Source organism: Carcharhinus amblyrhynchos, chromosome 2 (assembly GCF_965287045.1).
Source record: "Carcharhinus amblyrhynchos chromosome 2, sCarAmb.v2.hapA, whole genome shotgun sequence".
In the NCBI taxonomy this organism is placed as follows: Eukaryota; Metazoa; Chordata; class Chondrichthyes; order Carcharhiniformes; family Carcharhinidae; genus Carcharhinus; species Carcharhinus amblyrhynchos.
The window spans coordinates 78,312,665-78,336,758 of record NC_137325.1 but is presented as its reverse complement, the minus strand read 5'-3'; the positions used below and the strand labels follow the sequence as shown (position 1 = coordinate 78,336,758).

The window sequence follows — 24,094 nt, the reverse complement described above, 5'->3', positions numbered from 1 at the left end:
AGTTTTTAAAATGACAGATCTATTTAGGTAAGGACGTCTTTTTAAGCAATTGCTGTAAAGTGCGATTTTCTTTAATATAAAATTATATAGTCTTGTGGTTTTGATGTACACTTGAAACAGAGTATTTATCATAAACACATTTACACACTGATGACATTCATTTGACTTTCACTTGTTCATCCTTGACTGATACATATTTGGACATTTTAGATTACAACTCACGTCTGTCAAAAGGCAAAATACTATACATTAAACTGGACAGCACAGCAAACACTGATTTGCTGAACAGCAGGTTTTATTATGCACTATGCACTGAAATTACATTATTTTAAACAAAACCATCAAAGCACACAAAAACCAAACGTAGGGAGAGGTGGAAAAATATACTTTTGTCAGAAAGCATTGCCATTTCCATACTATTCGTCCTACAAAAACATTTCTGTTGCATGTATTTGTAATTCAATTCTTCTAATGACATGATGTGTAAATGCTTTGAATTAAATACAGAATTTAAAGATCAGTTACTTCATAAAAGAATCCCAGTATACCAGTGAGATACTGAAGCTCCACATTTCTGAAGAACTTGGGGTCAATACTTCCATGATGTGGAGGTGCTGATGTTGGACTGGGGTAAATACAGTAGGAAGTCTGACAACGCCAGGTTTAAGTCCAACCGATTTATTTGATAGCAACCTTTCAAACTTTCAGGGTTTGTCCCTTCGTCAGGTGAACGGAGAGTTCTGGCAGTCAATACTTCCAGCCAGAAATATGGAGCTCATCTGAAATGGAACTGTTACTTCCCCTATGGGGGAATTGTCAGGGGAAGACAAATCAAACCCTCTTTTTAATGGCATTAACTGCTGCAATCTGTCAAGTAAAGAGTTTAAATGTCCCAAAGCTACTTTGAAAAGTTAGGAAGAGAAGGTTGTAGAGTGAAAAAGGTAAGTGGGTAACAGGTCAGGGTGGCAGGTGAGTTGGGGAAGTACTCAGATCAGGTCTGGAAGGGTTATCAGATGTGGAGATAATCAGGTTACAGTTGGTGTTGGGGACTAGGTTGGGTAAGGGAGATGGTTAGGTTAGCTTGCTATGTCATTATGCAGAGGAGTCAGGTTGGTCAGTGGGGTTGTGTCAGAGCGGGGCATGAGGGGGAAATTAAACTCTCATTATAGTAAATGTTTTACAATGAATCTTGCCATTCCATATTTCATTCTATCACTTACCGTCAACAAACATTTCTTTCCCTGTCATGACATTATAAATTCACTAAAATACACATATTGATAAGAAAAAATATTCATGGCAATAATCTACTTGTTAGTAACAATTTTTCCTTTTTGTTTAAAATGAGCAGTTTAATCAGAACCAAACAGTTCAAGAATTAACTTACTTGTGGTTGAGTCAACATATCTAGGCTCCAGGAACACATTTTTCCATCTGTGGAAACTGTGATTAGATTGTGAGCATTTTGTGTTCCAACAACATTCACACAGTACACAGGATGCTGAAACAAAGCAAGTATGATAGTGAAAAACCATTGAAAAGTGAAGTTATACATTTTGATCTAAAAAATGCCATGATTTTTATCCTTTGGTGCTACTTCAGATCTTATGTTAAACCAGCCTTTATGCTAAGCACATTACCTTGAGTAAGTTAAAACCTAAAATGCAAGCAATGTTGGGAAGATTGAAATTTCATATTAAAGCTTCAAGTCACATTTTCTTGAATAAAATTCACGTCATCCTCATTTTTGAGCAAAGTTATTCACCAGATGTTATTTGTGTGTATATTGCATAGCTTTCCCTCTTGTTTTACAAAATCCTAAATTTCAGATTTCCCCTTGGGGTATTGAGTTTCAGAATCTTGCCTTTTTTTAAATTCACATGTAATTTTGATAATAATGTTGTAATCAATCATGATATTTGAAATGATCATGGCAAGAACTCTGATGTCATTTCTTGTATTTTATAAATGAACATAATTCATGCAGTCACATTATGTTCTGTACTATTAGTTATGGTTGCACAGAATTTTCATATATTTATTCCAACTATTTGACTGTTCATGGTGTAGTACAGAGGAGTCATGATAAAGGATAGTCTTCAAGTGAAATGGGATTCAAAGGTGGACCAAAATTGGACCAGAATGCAGAATCATAATTCAGTCCATTTTTAAAGCAATGGGTACTATGGTTATTTTTACATAATACCTTAATTTTTTTAGATTTGATCACCCATGGGAAGATGCATTCAGGGAATCAAGACTAAGGCCAAGGTCTTACGATCTCATACCATCCGACTTTTGGCAAAGTGAGGTGATAAGTTCAGACAGGATGCGAAAAATCAGGTTCGCGTCTGGTTTTCCACCTCCTTCGACCTTACTGTTTTGGGCATGAAACTGATTTAAATATTAATGACACACTTTGCATTTGCCTGACATTATCGTCCAGGCTCACTTACCTGTACTCTCTCACTGGCAGAGGTTCTCCCAAAGAGAGTCATGCATTGTCCCCAGCAGACCCGATTACCTCGCCTGGGGATTGGAGGCCACTGAAGCCCTCAAGGTGGTTGTGTGCAGGTCCTGGCAATACCCACCAAGCCAGAGCAGGGTCTGGCCCGGGGGGGGGGGGCAGGTTTTGCTGGAGTGGGAGGGGTGGGTGTTCAGGAGGGAGGGAGGGACCAACCATGTCCTTGGGAGGGAGGGTTCCAATGTCTGTGTGGGATTTATGAGAGGCTTGCAAACTGGGCAGAGTAGTGAGATTAGACCTACTGCTCATGTAGAAGATGTGTACTGATAGAGACTAGTTGGATCAGATGGTGGTGAAATTTCTGTTCTTTAAAGAATACATGCATAATTATTTGCTGAATGAAATGCAATTGGGAAATTTTTAAAAATGTTCAATAATAATTCTGACAAAAAGTCAAAAAGACTCAAAATGTTAACTCTGCTTTTTCTCCTTACAGATGCTGCCACATCTGCTGAGCTTTTTCCAAGTATCCTCTGTTCTTAATTCAATAATACATTCAAGTGCAAGAATATTTTACTCACAGTGTGAGCAGCAGCAGAAAGAGGTGTTCTTTGAACTGGAGTTCGTCGGTGACTGCGGTTATCCCAAAGAACTATTTGCCCGGAGTACGTCCCACCAACTACTAAGTTTGGGTGGAATCGGGCAAAGCAGACTGACATTACAGGAGACTGCAACAAATAATATATTGAAAAACAATTAGTTAAAATATAGTTATGATATTGAACTATAATTACTCAGCATTAACAGTCAAAATTACTCAAAATTAACAGTCCTAGCAGGATCATTGAGCATAAACTACGGAGAAGTGATATTACCAAATAAAAATGGACTCTTTCACCTTCAGGATGCCTTCTGGCCTCAGGAGTTATTTATTTCATTCTCTCTAATTATCTGTCCAACTGCATTTTTAAAAAAACCACTGGATTTTTAAAAAACATCTGAGCAAGCAATTATTCTACCTACCAAAACCAAGATGGTTTAAGCACAAACTTGACAGCCAACCAAATTTTCCTCAATTAACTTACTAACTATCCAAGGCAAGACTCAATAGAACTGTAATTCATGTTAAATTTGAATGGACAATTTTTCCATGTCCATTAAAACTTCAAGCACTAAATCCTTTCTAACCTTAAAGAAAAGTTGGTAAAATAAAAACATTTTCATGCATGGAGTTTAAGCCAAATTATCTTAGAGGTTACAATGGACAGGATTTTCCTGCTCTGCTTGCTGCATGGATCATCTGGTCCTGCTGGAAGTCAATGGACTTCTAGCTAGCCTGCTGCATACCCAGTGACAATGCCTGCCATGGTGGGGCTGGAAAATCCCAGCTAACAATTTTAGCTGGCTTCATATTTGTCTCTCTCAGTATTAAATGTTTTCTTCTCTATTTAGCTATTCTGGCACATCATAGCTTCCTCTTAAAAAGCATTTATGTTATTTGCTTCATGTGAGTAGCAAGTTCCATATTCTAACCACTTTCTGGGTAAATAAATTTTTCCTGAATTCCTTATTGGATTGGTTTGTGACTATCTTTACTTACAGCCCTTAGTTCTAGACTGTACCACAAGTAGAAACATCTTACCTTTATCTAACTTAAAAAGCACTTTTTTAATCTTAAAGACTTTTATTAGATCATCCCTCAAACTTTCCTCTTCTGAAAAAAAGGAGCCTTAGTATGTTCTGTTTAGGTATTATTTTTCAATTCTGTTATCCTTTTTGCCTCTCATCGATGTTTTTATATCCTTTTAACAATATTTGTACCAAACTGGTCACAGCACTCCATATGTGGTCTCAGTAAGGCTTGATACAAGTTTACGATGCCTTTTAATTCTTTTCTCTAGAAATGAACTTCAATCCTTGGTTTACTTTATCATTAATCTTTTATTGGCAATTTTAGTGAATTGTTTATCTCTTCTAATCCAAGCTGTATTGTGACCTCATTATTCTTCCTATTAAAATGCATCACCTCAACTATCTATATTAAATTTGTCAATTGCATGCTCATTCTGAACATTTAATAACTTGCATTTTGTCACAAATTTTTTCATGCTAACTTGTATTCCTCAATTTGGCATGATACAAAAAATTCTGAAACTGTATGCTGAATCTCAACCCAAAATAGTTCATATAAAAGAACAGCAGCAGTGGTCCATGCACTGAGACTTATGGTACACTACCTCTCATTTTTGCCAGTCTGATTAATTATCTTTAATAGTCTTACTTATTTTTGCACCCCATCCACAAATCGATCACAGTTTCCCAGTACTGCTGTCAAGAAATAAGACATAACATGTCAGATTTTTATGTTTACGCACTGCAAGAAGTAACCAAACCTTAAGATATTGAACAATATACTCAGTTGTTTAAATTTTAACTCGACATCCCCCAAATTGAATGTCACCCCAAATGGGATTCTCTGAAGTGATGTATTTTAAAGGTGCCTCTCTTGTCCAAAGTTGTCATCTTTCATTGCCTATATCATAAAATATTAATACAGGTAAAAAGAAGTTAAAGCAATAAAATCATAGAAACCCTACAGTGCAGAAGGAGGCCGTTTGGCTCATCAAACCTGCACCGACGACAATCCCCCCAGGCTGTAACCCCAAATATTTGTTTTGCTAATCTTCCTGATACTTTCTATTTTACCACTGTGTTGTGCCCGTTTTTTGGGTGCGGAAACGTGGTAAAGTCTGATGTGAGGCCATTACATTGGCCTCAATCAATGGCATTAGCAATACATGCCCGCGGCTGCGCAGATTGCCACTTTACTGGGAAATGGCCACAATCCAATTCACACCCAAAAATGAGAGGTGGTGTACCATAAGTCTCAGTACATGGACCACTGCTGCTGTTCTTTTATATGAACTATTTTGGGTTGAGAGTCAGCATACAGTTTCAGAGTTTTTTGTATCATGCCAAATTGAGGAATACAGTTAAACATGAAGAAATTTGTGACAAAATGCAAGATATTATTAAATGTTCAGAATGAGCATGCAATTGACAACATTGATTTAAGTGCATCTGCACGCTTTCAACTTGAATTAACGAACTGCCCACCCAACTTCATTAGCATTCCCCTGTACCATCGGAATTACGCTGAAACGAACCTCCTGAATAAAGTCTGAATCGGGCGTTCCAGTTGCTGAAGAGGCGAGTTCAGAGCTTCCAACGGCTCTCTAAGTCAGATCGGGGCAGGAGTGGGGTGGGCGGGTGGACGTGGGTCAGATCATTCTCTGTTTGGAGATGGGGGAGGGAAGCCCGGTCATTGTCTGGCTAGGGAATGGGGGTTGGGGGTGGAGAGGCCCAATCGCTCACTGGAGTCGGTGGGAGGCATGGGGTTGCATATAAATCTCTACTGGGGGCAGGGTGTCCACTGCCACTCTGTGGGCAAATCGGTAGGGGAGAAGGGAGCAGAGGGTCGCAATTGGTCTGGGTAACAGGGGTGTGGGTGGATAAGGGGGACAGTGATGTCTGTGGGGACCATCACTTCTGCTTTTTGTGGTCTGGGAGCGATCTGACAAGGTCATGCTTTTCCAAATTTTTTTCTAACTGCACACAAGCAGTTCAGAGCTCTGATCATTCCAGGTGCGCTAAGCCCCGCCCATAGCACAAATGGGGCTCACGATTTTTTTTCAGGCTGAGTGCTAATGGGGACGCCTGAAAGCAGATTCCCAAGTCAGATCTGAATTGCGCCCAGATTCAGCACTTAGAATGAAAATATAGGTTTCAAATGTTTCAGAAGGGACAGGGAGGAAAAAAAAAAGGTGGGGGAGTGGCACTGTTGATCAGAGATAGTGTCACGGCTGTAGAAACAGTGGTCGCCATGGAGGGATTGTCTATGGAGTCTCTGAGTGGAGGCTTGGGACAGGAAGGGGTAATTAACTTTACTGGGTGTTTTCTATAGGCCACCCAATAGTTACCGGGATGTTGAGGAGCAGATGGGAAAACAGATCCTGGGAAGATGTAATAATAACAAACTTGTCATGATGGGAAATTTTAATTTCCCAAATATCAATTGGAATCTCCCTAAGGCAAGGGATTTAGATGGGGAGGAGTTTGTTAGGTGTGTTCAGGAAGGTTTCCTGGCACAGTATGTGGATAAGCCTACAAGAGAGGCTGCACTCGATTTGATATTGGGAAATGAACCTGGACAGGAGTCTGATCTCTCAGTGGGAGAGCATTTTGGGGATAGTGATCATAACTCTATCTCCTTTACATTGGCATTGGAGAGAGATAGGATCAGGCAAACTAGGAAAGTGTTTAATTGGAGTAAGGAGAATTATGAGGCTATCAGACAGGATATTAGAGACACAAAATAGGAAAGAGATTTTCTCAAATGTACAGAAGAAATGTGGCAAATTTTCAAGGAATATTTGTCTGGAATTCTGTACAGCAACATTCCAATGAGACAGGGAAGTTATGGTAGACGAAAGGAACCGTGTTGCATGAAAGCTGTAATGAATTTAGTCAAGAAGAAAAGCTTACGAAAGGTTCAGGAGCTAGGCAATGCTAGAGATCTAGAAGAGTATACAGCTAGTAGGAAGGAACTTAAGGAGGAAATTACTAGAGCCTTAAGGGGTCATGAGAAGGCCTTGGCAGGTAGGATTAAGGAAAACCACAAGGCGTTCTACAAGTATGTGAAGAGTAAGAGGATAAGACGTGAAGGAATAGGACCTATCAAGTGTGATAGTGGGAAGGTTTGTATAGAACCAGTAGAAATTGCAGAGGTGCTCAGTGAATACTTTACTTCAGTATTCATGGTGGAAAAGGATCTTGGTGGTTGTGGTGCAGACTTACAGCCGACTGAAAAGCTCGAGTATGTAGACATTAAGGAAGAGGATGTGTTGGAGCTTTTGAAAAGCATCAAGTTAGATAAGTCACCGGGACCAGATGGGATGTATCCCAGGTTACTGTGAGAGGCAAGGGAAGAGATTGCTGAGCCTCTGGCAATGATCTTTGCGTCATCAATGGAGATGGGAGTGGTTCGGGAGGATTGCGGATGTGGTTCCTTTATTCAAGAAAGGGAGAAGTGATAGCCCAGGAAATTATAGACCGGTGAGTCTAACCTCAGTGATTGGTAAGTTACATAAGAACATAAGAAATAGGAGCGGGAGTAGGCCATCTGGCCCTTCGAGCCTGCCCCGCCATTCAATAAGATCATGGCTGATCTGTCGTGTCTCAGTTCCACATTCCCGCCCTCTCCCCATAACCCTTAATCCCCTCTCTCATCAAAAACCCATCAACCCACATCTTAAAAATATTTAGCAAGGTAGCCTCCACCACTTCAACGGGCAGAGAATTCCAGAGATTCACCACCCTTTGAGTGAAGAAATTCTTCCTCAACTCCGTTCTAAACCGCCCCCCCTTTAGAGACAGGATTTATGAACATTTGGAGAGGTATAGTACAATCAAGAATAGTCAGCACAGCTTTGTCAAAGGCAGATCATGCCTTACGAGCCTGATTGAATTTTTTGAGAATATATCTAAACACATTGACAAAGGAAGAGCAGTAGATATGGTTTCTATGGACTTCAGCAAGGAATTTGATAAGGTGCCCCACGCCAGACTTATTGAGAAAGTGAGGAGGCATGGGATCCAAGGGGACATTGCTTTGTGGATTCAGAACTGGCTTGTCCACAGAAGACAAAGTGATTGTAGATGGGTCTTTTACTGCATGGAGGTCAGTCACCAGTGGAGTGCCCCAGGGATCTGTTCTGGGACCCTTGCTCTTTGTGATTTTTATAAAATGACCTGGATGAGGGAGTGGAGGGATGGGTTGGTACGTTTGCTAATGACACAAAGGTTGGAGGTGTTGTGGATAATGTGGAGGCGTGTCAGAAGTTGCAGCGAGACATTGATAGGACACAAGACTGGGCGGAGAAGTGGCAGATGGAGTTCAACCCAGATAAGTGTGTGGTGATGTATTTTGGCAGGTCAAATAGGATGACAGATTATAATATTAAGGGTAAGACTCTTGGCAGTGTGGAAGATCAGGAGGATCTTGGGGTCCGGGTTTATGGGACGCTCAAAGCAGCTTCACAGGTAGAGGCTGTGGTCAAGAAGGCATATGGTGTACTGGCATTCATCAATCGAGGAATTGAGTTTAGGAGTTTAGGATAACGCTGCAGCCATATACGACCCTGGTCAGACCCCATTTGGAGTACTGCGCTCAGTTCTGGTCACCTCATTACAGAAAGGATGTGGAAGCCATAGAAAGGGTGCAGAGGAGATTTACAAGGATGTTGCCTGGATTGGGTGGCATGCTTTATGAGGATAGGTTGAGAGAGCTTGGTCTTTTCTCCTTGGAGACAAAGGATGAGAGGCGAACTGACAGAGGTGTATAAGATGTTGAGAGGTACCGACTGAGTGGATTCTCAGAGGCTTTTTCCCAGGGCTGAAATGGTTGCCACAAGAGGACACAGGTTTAGGGTGCTGGGGAGTAGGTACAGAGGGGATGTCAGGGGTAAGTTTTTCACTCAGAGGGTGGTGGGTGCATGGAATCAACTGCCAGCAGTGGTGAAGACAGACTTGATCAGGTCTTTTAAGAGACTTTTGGATAAGTACATGGAACTTAGTAAGATAGAGGGTTATAGGTAAGCGAAGTAGGTAGGGACATGTTTGGCACAATTTGTGGGCCGAAGGGCCTGTTTGTGCTGTAATTTTTTTATGTTTCTAAAATGGTAAAAATCAGGCCCTAAAGGTCAATTTAAATGAGGCCAATCAACCTGATTCTGCACATCTTCAGAGCAGCTGGAGGAAACCAATGTGGAAACAGGGAGAATATGTAAACTTCACACAGAAAGTTACTCAAGGCTAGAATTGAACCCAGGTCCCTAAAGCAGTGAGGGAGCAATGCTAACCATTGTGCCTCCCTCTATATCGTATCCTACTGTATCTTGACTTGCCGAAATTAAGAGAAGGCAAGCCAGGTACTTGATATGTCTGACCTGAAACTTGCAAATATTTTCTGATCTGTACAGTTTCCCTATCAAACAAGTACACTGGGACTTCAGACATTGATTAGTTACCAGTAATTTTACTTCGTGATTTTGAAGGGGAACAGTTCCACTTTAGCAGAATAGTACATTCTACTCTATACTGCTACCCTTACAAAATCTCAACTATAATGTATATTAGAATTCAGAGAGCAATAACTTTCAGACAATCTCCTAAAGTGAGGGCTTGCCACAACAGACAGTCCTTGAATACAAGTTTGCACTGACAGACTTCACAATTACCTTCAAAAATGTCTACCTCACCATTGCAACAATTGCATTTTTGAGTATTGTATGTGCTCCTCTATAATGCAACAGACAGAATATTGGGCACATGCGTAGCTTAAGGCATGGGATGTTCATGTTCTACTCCCATGGTTGTTATACTTGAAGTTGGTGCATTTAGACATTACAGAAAAAAATAATTTGAATCTGAAACACTTATCCAGAAATGCTATTGAAAAATAACTTATTTTGTTGTCTTGACGCAGTGGCCTGGATTACTGGACTTAATTCTGGGCATTTTCACCATTGCACCTAGTTTGGAGTTGCCAGCTTTTTCCTGGAAAAGCTGCCACACTATTCACAAATTTTTGAAGTTGGCATATGTATTTACTATGCTTGTCACCTACATTTAAGAAAAGTCAAATTACTTATAGCATGCACCAAATTTGTTTTTAAGGTTACCTTAGTAAAAGCTGAATAAATATTTCCCTGGTTGATGTTTTAAAACACATTCAAATGAGTTTAATATTCCAATCAAGACTTTATTCACGATGGGAAAGATTTTAAATAATTTTCTGTCAATGGAACAAATTGAATGAAAAGATGAACTTATAGCAGTGCATGCAACACAACATTTTTATAGAGATAGATCCTTCAAGAAACTTGGACCACACCAGGATAAAATACCAGGGGGTGGCAGATTAGGCAGGATGCAGATGGTTTGTGGCTATTTCTAGGTTTTTTTTTTGAAAAGAATTGGAGACCTAACAAACCTCCCTGATGTGGTCTGAGTAGCTGCTCTGTGCACAGAATCCCACAACATTCTGACAAAAGTCTTTCTATTGCATCCAGTTAATAGACTGGGTCTGTTATTCCTTTAAAACATGGATAACTGTATTTCATATTTATCCAAAGTTGGTATTACCCACATGTACTGACAAAAAAAAGACCACCAACATGCTCCAACAAATGAGCTTTCATGGTAACTAAATTAAAGATTTTATAAAAGACTTGATACGGGTAAGATACAAGGCCATAATACTGAAGTCATATACTTCTCATCATAAAACGTCATTCATCATTTTGATACAATACATCACCATCTTTAACAAAGATGGAGCCCAGCATACCTGAGCAAAAGGACAAGGCTGAAACTTTTGTAAATATTTCAGCCAGAATTGAGGGGAAGACCTACTTTGGCTTCATCTCAAAGTCCCCACCATTACAGATGCCAGACTTCAGCCAATACAATTTACTCCACGTGATAACAAGAAACTGTTGAGTGCACAAATTACAGAAAAGATGATGGACTCCAAAAACATCCTGATGTTCCAGAACTGGCTGCAGTTCCAGACAAGATGTTCCAACAGTGTAAGTCACTGGCATCTAGCTGATAATTGTGACACATTGTCCAGACTTGTTCTATCCACAAAAGCACACAAATTCAATCTAACCAATTACCAGGCCATCATACTCAAAATGATCAGCAGTGATGGAAGATGTCATTGTCAGTGCTATTAAGCAGATCATTGATATTCAGTTTGGTTTCCCACCAGGATCCCTCAGTTTTAGATACATTGTACACTTGGCCCAAAATGGGCAAAGGAGCCAAGTTCTGTTACTGAGGTGAAACTGACTGCCCTTCACATCATAGTAGCAGTTGACCAAATCTAACATCAAGGGGCCTTTGTCAAACTGAAGTGAATGGAAAAGGACTAAAGGAAGATGGCTGTGCACATGAGAAGACAATCCTCTTATCCCTAGGACATCACTGTTGGAGTGTCCCAGATCAGTGTCCTAGATCAGAAATGGAATTGTTTGTTGCTGATTGCATAACATTCTTTCTTTTGCAACTCTCCATTCAATGAATCTGTCACAGCTTGCATGCAGCCAGATCTGAACAGCATTCAGGTTTGGGCTGTTAAGTGGCAAGTAACATTCATTTCACAGAAGTGCCAGACAATCAGCACCTCCAGCAAGGAGCCTAACCTACTGACTTTGATTAGGTTGCAACAAATCAAAGAACGGTTATAGGAAAAGGTCATTTGGCCTGTTGAGTCTTTGCTGGTTCTCTGCAATTTAAATCATGTTGTTCTCCTGCAGTTCTCCAAATTTTCTGTCTTCAGGTGTTTATCTAACCCTCTTCTGAAAGCCATGATTGAATGTGCCTTCTCAAGGCTCTCAGTCCTAATCATACACTGCATAAAAATGATTTTCCTAATGTTGGCTTTGGGTTTTTTTTGCCAATCATCTTTAATCTAAGTCCTGTAGTCAGCTTAATTGGGGCTTGGAGAAAGCAGAGAGAACGTCTATCAGCAGCCATAAAGCAATTGTGAGGCCGAGAGCTGTACAGGAACTATGGGAGTCAACTGGGAGAAAGCAGTTTATTGTCTTTCAAAACCTGGATAAGTAGCATTGAAGCTAATAGGAACTAGAAGTGTTCCTGATTTTTAAATCTCTCAGCAGAAATGCAGTGGAGCTGAAGCTTGAGCTGAGAAGTCCACAATCGTGAGGTTTTTGAGGGAAGGTTGGAAGGTCAGTTAGCCAAAAGGCAAATGGGACAATTCCCTTCAAATCTCATCTCAGAAATAAGTTCTGAAGAGAAATCAAAGTGAATTCTAAAGACATGTGGCGTACTTGATAGTCTCAAAAGGAGAAGGGAACGAATGCACAAGATCATGTAATGGATCAGGGTACTCTTACGTAGAAATAAAAAAAACAGCACTGTCTTGTTGAGGTTTTGGGGTTTAAATAAGGTTTATGAAATATAGCGTTAAGTTTGTAGTTGCTTTGTTTAATTCTTGGGCAGTAAAAGCTTTGCTTAAACATGAAATCTTGTGGCAGAATTTTGTTCAGTTAACAACTGAGAGTTCAAAGTTCTTTTGGAAGTTAATGGTCTCCCGCAAGTCCGTAACACTGTTTAAGGCAAGAGCTCAATATGGTAGTGGGCATTATGTCAACTGTCTTTAGGGTGTAGAGTGCAAAATTACTCTATAGTCGCAAGACTTTAAACAGCAATTACTCCTCCTACAATTTTTACTATAATATTTTTAAGATAGTTAATTATACACAATAAGAAGGGTGAATAAATTTGAATTTCAGATGTAGGATTCTCCAAACCTCGTGATCAAATACCGAGTAGAGCGAGAAACCTTATGCTATGCATTAAAGAACTTGTCACATGCTAACATATTCCCCCTCAGACTAGCTACAGACAAAGAATTTGGGCTCAAAATTACCAAATTCTAGAATCCCCAGTCCTGTCAAAATTCAGTTTGTTTCCAATATGACCAAAGTCCAGGACTGTACCTTGGGCTAGCAAACAGAACATCCTCTTTTCAGCTAAACACCACTTCTTCCGATCCAGAACTTTCAAATAGCAGACATCTGATTCAAACTGGCATATCTCCTGCATGCTATATTGCTGTGGGTTCTCAGCTTTGGAAATGCTAGTCATTATGGATTGGAATATAATGAGCACTTCATAAGAAACTGCCAATTTTCCAGCTCAGTGGCAGGAAACTGATGGGGAGGCAGCAAGCTTCATGGTGGGGGAAGGGGAGGATCTATAGTTGAGGTGCAAGACAACCGTGATTGAGGCAACAATGAACAGAACCAGGGAGTGGATGCATTCAGGACCACAGAAATGCAAGTAAAATGTGTCAATATGTGAACAAACTCTACAGTTTAAAGTTAACACCCAGGCATGAAGAAATTAGCAAGATATCACTATCTTAATGCACAGAAAATGCATGTAATATGCAAAACTATTAATATATTTTAAATGGCAGGTAGCTTTTGGGAGGCAACAACAGTGCAATTCAGTGGATGCATCGACTTCTAAGAATAACATGTAAAGATTTTGCTGAAACAGAATGTGGGATTAGTTACTGCTCTGGTTGCAGATAAGAATGCTGCTTTGTATTATTGACAGGTCAGCTAAGAAGTTGGGAAATAGTGTTAAACAAGTATATTCTTAGAGGCATGGAGAGAGAAACAACATTTTAAGATAATTTTACACCTCAGATTGACAGCAGAGTGCTGAGATAGAAAACCAAATTTTATTAATTGAAAGCATTATTTTATAATGGAATGTTGGTGATCAAGAAGGCAAATGGAATGTTGGTCTTTATAGCGAGGGGGATAGAATATAAAAGTAGGGAGGTCTTGCTACAACTATACAGGGCACTGGCGAGGCTGCAGCTGGAGTAGTGTGTGCAGTTTTGGTCACCGCACTTGCACAAGGATATATTGGCCTTGGAGGGAGTGCAGAGGAGGTTCACTAGGCTGATACCAGAGATGAGGGGGTTGGCCTATGAAGAGAGACTAATTAGACTGGGTCTGTACTCGTTGGAGTTTAGAAGGATGAGGGGGGATCTTATAGAGACGTACAAGATAATGAAGGGGATGCATAGGGTAGAGGTAGTGAGATTCTTCCCGCTTGGAAAGGATAGCAGGACTAGAGGGCACAGCCTCAAGATAAGTGGGGGGGGGGGCAGTTTAGATCAGAGTTGAGGAGGAACTTCTTCACTCAAAGGGTGGTGAATCTCTGGAATTCTCTGCCCGTTGAAATGGTGGAGGCTACCTTGCTAAATATATTTAAGTCACGGGTAGATAGGTTTCTGATAGACAAGGGAATTAAGGGTTATGGGGAGAAAGTGGGAAAGTGGAACTGATCCACTTCAGATCAGCCATGATCTTATTGAATGGCGGGGCAGGCTCGAAGGGCTAGATGGCCTAACTCCTGCTCCTATTTCTTATGTTCTCATAACAATTGAATATATTCTTAAGAAAGGAAGTTGTTTATGATTTTGTCGATCCACAATGCTAAATGCTACAAGCCCATTTTAACCAGTGCACATCTATAGAACTTCTGTGCACGGTGACCCAGTCTTTATTGCAAGTCCTCTGTTTCACATTATTGAGTGTGATAAAGCTCAGGAGGGAAATTTTGTCAGATTAAAGAGTCTGCAATGTTTGATGGTGAATCAATATTTTTAATTGTTCAAAACAACACTGCTTGGATGATTCCAGCAGCATCCTGAGTAGCAAGCCATCAAGTTATGCAACATGAAGACCTTGAAGTCAGAAATAGGCTGCTGTAAATGCCAAGAGGCAAAACTGTGAAAAGTGAGCTCAAATGAGCAATATCTTCTACTGATAACATTCATAATAAAATCAGATAAATGACAAGTGAGATAACTGTTGGGCTCATTTAACAGAGATGACATCAACTGACCCTTCCTGTAGGTTCCTGCAGTCCTGCACTGAAGTAATGTTTTTTAATCCTTACAGGAAAAAACATTTTTTTTAAAGAAACAGACTATTCAAAAACATTACACATGAAAATGTGCACTTAAAAAAAAAGCAAATTCATGTTGAAAGTGAGATTGACTCTCCTAGTTCTCTTTTGGGTGAGGTTCAAAAGACAAGTTCTGATGGTTATGGATGACCAATATTTTCTCACAAGGACCTATTTGTATCTGCAAACAGGGCAAAAATACCTATACAACTTTTAACTGGAGCTAAATTTAGGCCATGAGCCCTTCTGCTGGGAATAGAAACTTGAGTGTGAAAGGGATCATTGCAGATGACAGACTCAGCTGTCTAACAGGGCAGTCAGACTCAATTGGCTTTCTGGCACCATATCAAACACTGGCTGAGCAAACAGTGAGGTTCAAAAGTGCTATCTTACTCAGTGAAAGCAATATGTTCCAATCTCATTGCACAACTGCTCTCTTCTATTTGATTGCAACTCAACAATCCCACTGAACTTCAGGAGAACAAATCTGTAGGAGCATTCAATAGAGTGGGCATAAAAGGTAAGAGATTGAGTTGTTAGAACTAATATATTAGATTGTATAGAGGACAGACTGGCAGAAGACAGAGACTCAGGATAAATACATAATTTTCAGGTAGAGAAACAGTAATTGGCAGAGTGCCACAAAGGATCAGTGCTGGAACATAAGAAATAGGAGGAGTAGGCCATCTAGCCCCTCGAGCCTGCCCCGCCATTCAATAAGATCATGGCTGATCTGTCGTGGCTCAGTTCCACATTCCCGCCCTCTCCCCATAACCCTTAATCCCCTCTCTTATCAAAAACCCATCAACCCGCGTCTTAAAAATATTTAGCGAGGTAGCCTCCACCACTTCAACGGGCAGAGAATTCCAGAGATTCACCACCCTTTGAGTGAAGAAGTTCCTCCTCAACTCTGTTCTAAACCGCCCCCCCTTTATCTTGAGGCTGTGCCCCCTAGTCCTATTATCCTTTGAGCGGGAAGAGTCTCTCCACCTCTATCCTATCCATCCCATTCATCATCTTATACGTCTCAATGAGATCTCCCCTCATTCTTCTAAACTCTAACGAGTACAAGCCTAGTTTATTCAGCCTCTCCTCATAGCTCAACCCCCTCAACTCCGGCATCAGCCTAGTAAACCTCCTCTGCACTTCCTCCAAGGTTAAAATATCCTTGCGCAAGTACGGCGCCCAAAACTACACACAGTACTCCAGCTGCAGCTGCAGCCTCACCAATGCTCTATACAGCTGCAGCAAGACCTCCCTACTTTTATATTCAATCCCCCTCGCTATGAAGGCCAGCATCCCATTCGCCTTCCTGATCACCTGCTGCACCTGCAAGCTGGGTTTTTGCGACTCATGCACAAGGACCCCGAGGTCCCTCTGCACCGTCGCCTGCTGCAGTTTTTCGCCACGTAAGTGATAATCCTTCATACCACTGCCAACATTAAATTCCATTTGCCATTTCCTGGCCCATTTGCCCAGCCTATCTAGATCCTTCTGTAGACTCTCCACACCCTCCACACAATTTGCTTTTCCTCCAATCCTGGTGTCATCAGCAAATTTCAACACCCTACACTCGGTTCCCTTCTCCAGATCATCTATATAAATGGTAAATAGCTGAGGCCCCAGCACCGACCCCTGAGGCACTCCACTAGTCACCATCCGCCAATCCGAATAGCACCCATTGAACCCCACTCTCTGCCTCCTATTTGACAACCAATCCTCTATCCACGCTAACACCCTACCCCCAACTCCCTGTCTCCTGACCTTCTGCAATAACCTCTTGTGAGGTACCTTGTCAAACGCCTTCTGAAAATCCAGAAAGACCACATTCACCGGCTCTCCTCTATCCACCGCCCTAGACATATCCTCATAGAACTCCAGTAAATTTGTCAGACACGGCTTCCCTTTAACGAAACCGTGCTGCGTCTGCTCTATCAAGCAATTCCTCTCAAGATGCCTCGCTATTTCCTCCTTGATGACGGATTCTAACATTTTACCTACAACAGACGTTAAACTAACCGGCCTATAATTCCCCGCCTTTTGCCTGGCACCCTTCTTAAACAACGGCGTAACATTAGCCGCTTTCCAATCTTCTGGCACTTCCCCGGAATCCAGCGACGTCTGGAAAATAACCACCAAGGCATCCACTATCACCTCCGCCATTTCTTTCAGAACCCTCGGATGCATTCCATCCGGTCCTGGCGACTTGTCCACAATCATTCCCTCCAGTCTGTCGAGCACCGCCTTTCTAGTAACAGTAATGTCATTAAGACCCTCCAGTCCTACCACCTTTCCATCTCTAACACCCAGCAAATTGTTCACATCCTCCTCTGTGAAGACAGAAACAAAAAAGTTATTCAGGACCTCCGCCATATCCCCATCCCCTACCACTAAGTCCCCCTTCTCATCCTCTAAGGGATCAACGTTCACCCTAGCCAGCCTCTTCCTTTTTATATATTTATAAAAACTCTTGCTATCCTTTTTTATATTAAGCGCTAGCCCAGCTTCATAGTTTCTCCTACCCTTCTTTATCATCTTCTTTGTCAATCTTTGTTGACATTTAAACCTCTTCCAATCCTCTTCTCGCCCACTACTCTTAGCTACTCCAAATGCCTCCGCTTTTAATTTAACACTTTCCTTCACCTCCTTCGTTATCCACGGCTTATTACCTCTCCTCCTACTGTCCTTTTTGACCATCGGAATAAATTTCCGCTGAGCACCAAGAAAGATCTCCTTCAAGATCCTCCACTGCTCCTCAGCAGACCCTCCCTCCAACGCGCTCCCCCAGTCCACATTCGCCAATTCTTCTCTCATCCTACCGTACTCCCCTTTGTTCAAACAAAGGACGCGCGTCCGGGAACCCACTTTCTCCTCCTCCATCTGCACCAGAAACTCCACCATACAATGATCACTCTCCCCAAGAGGATCCTTCACCGCAAGGTCCCTAATTCTACCCGCCTCATTACATAACACCGGATCCAAGATAGCTTGCTCCCTCGTCGGCTCCAACACACACTGTTCCAGGAAACTATCCCGGCAGCATTCCAAGAACTCTTCCTCGAGCCCCCCGCGTCCAACATGGGTCGACCAATCTATAGTAGATTGAAATCCTCCATAACTACGGCTGTCCCATTCCTGCACGCCGCACTTATTTGCGCGTTAACAGCCCGCCCCACCTCCAGATCATTATTTGGGGGTCTATAGACGACACCCACCAGCGTCTTCCTCCCTTTGCTGTTCCTAATCTCTACCCACAACGATTCCACCCTCTGCTCCTTGGCTCCAATATCATCCCTTGCTACCACCCTGATGCTATCCTTAATCACAGTAAAAAGTCTGACAACACCAGGTTTTAGTCCAACCAATTTATTTGATAATACTCACAAGCTTTCGAGGGGACTGCCTCTTCGTCAGGTGACCTGAGAAGGTGACCTGACGAAGAGGCAGTCCCCTCGAAAGCTTGTGAGTATTATCAAATAAATCGGTTGGACTAAAACCTGGTGTTGTCAGACTTTTTACTGTGTTTACGCCAGTCCAACGCCGGCATTCCCACATCATGGCTATCCTTAATCAGCAGAGCTACACCCCCCCCCTTTTCCCTCCTGCCTATCCTTCCTAAACACTTGATATCCCTGGACATTCAGCTCCCAGTCCCTTTCACCTTGCAGCCACGTCTCTGTAATGGCCACCAGATCATATCCATTTGTGCTGATCTGCACCACCAGCTCATCCACTTTATTCCGAATGCTTCGTGCATTCAGATAAAGTGCCTTCATCCCAGCCTTCACCTGGACCCTATTTGCCGTAACGCCACCAACCATACTCACGCCCCCTACTCCCTCTATTATTGGGACATCCTCGGCCTCTTCCCTTACATGTACCCTCTCCTCAACTTTAGCCCCCGTAACGTTACCTACCGTCGCACCCCCCCCCCCCCCCAATTAGTTTAAAGCCCTGTCTACAGTCCTCTTTACTCTATTCGCCAGCACTCTGGTCCCAGCACGGTTCAGACCAACCCCATCCCGCCCGAACAGGTCCCACCTACCCCAATACTGATGCCAATGCCCCATAAATTCAAACCCATTCCTCCCACACCAATCCCTGAGCCACCCATTCACTTCCTTAATCCTATCTACCCTACGCCCGTCTGCACTCGGTTCAGGCAGTAGCCCAGAGATAACTACCTTGTCGGTTCTACTCTAATTCCATTCCCAGCTTCTCATACTCCCTCCCCAGATCCTCAGTTCGCATTTTGCCTACGTCGTTGGCACCCACATGTACCACAACGACCGGATTCTCACCCTCCCACTCCAGGTTCCTCTGCAGCCCAGATGCGACATCCCGGACCCGAGCACCAGGCAGACAACACACCCTTCTGTGCACTTTGTCATTGTGACAAAGGACAGTGTCAATACCCTTCACCCCACTATCCCCAATCACTACTATGTTCCTTTTCACCTTCTCTTTGCCTATGTCCTGCTGCATCACTGTACTGTGTGCAGTTTGCTCACCAACCTCACCTCCCTCATCCTCGTCCACACTGGAAGCAAGAGCCTCAAACCTGTTATGCAGATTGAGAGGCTGAGGCCTCCTCTCCCCACCCTCCTTCCTCCTCTCCCCACCCCCCCTTCCTCCTCTCAGCAGCCCCCTCTTGTTCCTGACCCTTAGAGTTAGCCAGTCTAGGGGGGGGGGGGGGGGGGGGGGTGGGTGGATGTCACTTGCACCCCATTGACAATGGCACCCTCTCTCCCCTTGATATTAATGTCTTGGATGAAGGAGCCAATTTTACTGTCAATACAAAGAAAGATGGGAAGCTGGTTTGCGAGGAAGACACAGGAGCCAGGGATTTTGCCAGCAGTGAATCATTCCCATCACAACCAGAACCATGCACCACTTGCGCTTTCTTTTCCCCCATAACACACAAGTTTAATTAAAATTGAAGTGCTGCAGCATGCTTAGAAAACAGAGTTCAGCATGTTTTCATTGCTGAAATCAGACATCAGCTGACAATGCAGTAGGTACAGGTGGGCAATAAAAGAGTTAGAGTCAAACAACTACATTATCATTAACACAAGATTTGAGAGTATAAACATGGCATAATTTGTTGTTTTAATCATGTGTGTATCATCAGTATTTGTTGAGATTAAGTTGTCAGAGAGCACAGTCGTGGTAGCAGGGGAATTAGGGACATTTCCTTCATTATTGAAAGGAACAACATTGTTTTTTCACATTTTATTGACTGTTCATGATAGTGTACATTGTATAGGCCTCTTGTGGGACATATGAGCATACAAACATATGAAATAGGAGCTGAAGTAGGCAATTTGCCCTCCCTCACCCCAAGCTTGCTCCACCATTCAGTAAAATCATGGTTAATCAATTGATGTTTTCAATTCCGCATTCCCATCTACCCTGAAAACCTTTGATTCACTTGCCTAACAAGAATCTATGCAATTCTTAAGAATTTCAAGGCTGTGCCTGACTAATGAGAATCCAGTAATCATTAACACTCAGCATGGAAGATGGTCCATGAATTGGAAGGAAGATTTAATTTGATTTTTGCTCCCTCTCCCAGTCAGGGTAAGCCAGATAACCAACCAGGTTTTATGGATTATGCTTTTGATATTTGGAAGGTTAGAGATTGGGTGACATGTTTAATGGTGCCTTCTTGTTACCTTTTGAGTAACTGTTTCCAGAATACAACAGTCCGAGGTGATCCTTCTTCAGAGATTTACAACTCAAGAGACTTGAGACATCTCTGCATCTTAATGCTAGTGTCTCCCCAGTGCAAAAAATCCTGATATCTACAGAACCAAAGCAATTGATCAGCAAATTTTATGACATAACGTGTAGGATTTTACAGCCTTGTTCAAGCGAGACTAGAAATTCCTGCCCGAGGTCAATGGACATGTCCATTGCCTGCCCCTTGTCTACTCTGATTCTGTGGTGGGAGCAGCAGTTGAATTCTGGCAAATATGTTCTAGATCCATGGTGGATATGCAAGAGACTCTGCAATTTTGGGGAAAATAACTCAGTGAATACTGATGAGGATATCAGGGACAGTATCTAGGAAAATGTAAATAGAATCTCAGTCTAAAGAATGAGGGAGATCCAATTTAAAACATTACACCACATTACACTAAACTTAAGATAAAAATGGATCCTCACTATGCCAAATTGGTGAGAGATGGCTACACACGTTGTGTCTGGTCCTATGACAACACACACTTAGCCAAACTGTTTCAACACATCTAGAACACTGGGGTCTACTCAACAATGTGGAAAAATGCCTAGGTATGTCCTGTCCACAAAAAGCCAGACAGATTCAACCTGACCAATTACCACCACATCATTTTACTTGATCAGCAAAGGCATCATCAACAGGGCTATGAAGCAGCACTTAGTGATGCTCGGTTTGGGCCATTCAGCTCTTGGCCTCTTTCGAGTTTTGGTCCAAATACAGACAATAGGACTACAGAGCTGAACCCCAGGTGGCTTGAGAGTGACTGGCTTTGATATCAAGGCAGCATTTGACCAAATACGGCATCAAGGAACTATAGCAAACCAAAATCTCTCGAATAAAAGGGAAAAATTCTCCACTGGCCAGATTCGTACCTTGCACAAAGCAAAATGGTTATGGTTGTTGGTGGTCAATCATCTCAGGCATGAGTGCAGCAGTTCCTCAGCTCAACCACAGTCAGTGGCTTCATCAATGACATTCCTTCCATTATAACCTCAGAAGGGAGGTTGTTCATTGACAATTGCATAATATTCAGCACTACGTGGAACTCATGTCCTGATGCAGTCTGTGTCCATGTGCAGTAAGACCTGGACAATGTTTAGGCTTAGGCGATGAATGGCAAGTAACATTTTATCACAAGTGCCAGGCAATGACTATCTTCAACAAGAGACAATTCAACTATCTCTCCTTGATATTCAATGGCATTCCCATCACTAAATTCCTCACCATCAACATTGTGGGGCTAAACAGAAACTGAACTGGACCAGAAACGCAAATACTGCGGGAAAGAGGTTAGGAATTCTGCAACTCACCTCTTGACTCCCCAAAGCAGGCCTACTATCTATAGGAGGCACAAAGCAAGAGTGTGATGAATATTCTATAATTGCACAGATGAGTACAAAACCAATAACATTGCAGCATGACACTAGGACAAAGCAGCCCACTTGCTAAGCACTCCATCCAATACTGACACAGTGGCAGCAGTGTGTGCCATCTAAAGATGCACTGCAGCAACTTACTAAAAATCTTTCTACAATACCTTCTAAACCCACAACCTATAACACCAAGAAAGTCAACTGTAGTAGATGTATGTGAACAGAACCGCCTGCAAACTACCCTCAGACCACACACATTCTGACTTTGATCTATGTCATTATTCCTTCACTGTCACTGGGTAAAAATCCAGGTACTCCCATCCTAAGAGCACCATAGGTGTCCCTACATGACATGGACTGCAGCAGTTTGTGGTGGGACTCATCATTGCCTTTTCAAGGACAATTGGGGATAGGCAATAAATGCTGGGGTAGCCAGGAACACCCAAGTTCCATGAACATAGAACATTACAGCGCAGAACAGGCCCTTCGGCCCACGATGTTGCGCCGACCAGTTACAAAACAATGACCCACTAACCTAAACCAATCCCTTTTCGTCCATAAACCTATCCACAGATCTCTTAAACGCCCCCAAACTAGGCACATTTACAACTGCAGCAGGCAAGGCATTCCAATCCCTCACCACCCTCTGGGTAAAGAACCTACCCCTGACATCCGTCCTATAACTACCCCCCCTTAATTTAGAGCCATGCCCCCTCGTGCTAGATTTCTCCATCAGAGGAAAAAGGCTATCACTATCCACCCTATCTAAACCTCTAATCATCTTATATGTTTCAATAAGATCCCCTCTTAGCCGCCTTCTTTCCAGCGAAAACAACCCCAAATCCCTCAGCCTCTCCTCATAGGACCTCCCCTCCATACCAGGCAACATCCTGGTAAACCTCCTCTGCACCCTCTCCAAAGCCTCCACATCCTTCCTGTAATGTGGGGACCAGAACTGCACACAGTACTCCAAGTGCGGCTGCACCAGAGTTGTGTACAGTTGCAACATAACGCTGCGACTCCTAAATTCAATCCCCCTACCAATAAACGCCAAGACACCGTATGCCTTCTTAACAACCTTATCTACTTGATTCCCAACTTTCAGGGATCTATGTACACATACACCTAGATCCCTCTGCTCATCCACACTATTCAAAGTCCTCCCGTTAGCCCTATACTCGACACATCTGTTATTCCTACCAAAGTGAATTACCTCACACTTCTCCGCATTGAACTCCATCCGCCACCTCTCGGCCCAGCTCTGCAACCCGTCTATGTCTTCTTGCAAACTATGACACCCTTCCTCACTATCTACCACACCTCCGACTTTGGTGTCATCAGCAAATTTACTAATCCACCCAACTATACCCTCATCCAGATCATTAATAAAAATTACAAACAGCAGTGGCCCCAAAACAGATCCCTGAGGCACACCACTCGTAACCGAACTCCATGGTGAATATTTACCATCAACCACCACCCTCTGTCTCCTATCCGCTAGCCAATTCCTGATCCAATTCCCTAGATCACCCCCAATCCCACACATCTGCATTTTCTGCAGAAGCCTACCATGGTGAACCTTATCAAACGCCTTACTAAAATCCATATACACCACGTCCACTGCCTTACCCCCATCCACCTCTTTGGTCACTTTCTCAAAAAACTCAATAAGGTTAGTAAGGCACGACCTACCTGCCACAAAACCATGCTGACTATCTCCAATCAATTCACTACTCTCCAAATAACTATAAATCCTATCCCTAATAATTTTTTCTAAAACCTTGCCCACAACAGAAGTGAGACTCACCGGTCTATAATTCCCGGGAAAGTCTCCGTTCCCCTTCTTAAACAATGGGACAACATTCGCTAACCTCCAATCTTCCGGTACTATACCAGAGGCCAACGACGACCTGAAGATCCGAGCCAGAGGCT

General features: G+C 42.5%; 1 protein-coding gene across 1 annotated transcript in view; it reads right to left on the bottom strand.

Annotated features, from left to right (window-relative positions):
• dync1i1a (dynein cytoplasmic 1 intermediate chain 1a) overlaps nt 1-24,094 on the bottom strand; it is a 223,370-nt gene that overhangs the window by 67,542 nt on the left and 131,734 nt on the right. The window contains exons 11-12 of the mRNA XM_080216678.1: nt 3,046-3,192; nt 1,388-1,501 (exon numbers count right to left, since the gene is read on the bottom strand). Of these exons, the coding sequence (XP_080072804.1) occupies nt 1,388-1,501; nt 3,046-3,192 (261 nt within the window). The remainder of the gene's footprint in view (nt 1-1,387; nt 1,502-3,045; nt 3,193-24,094) is intronic.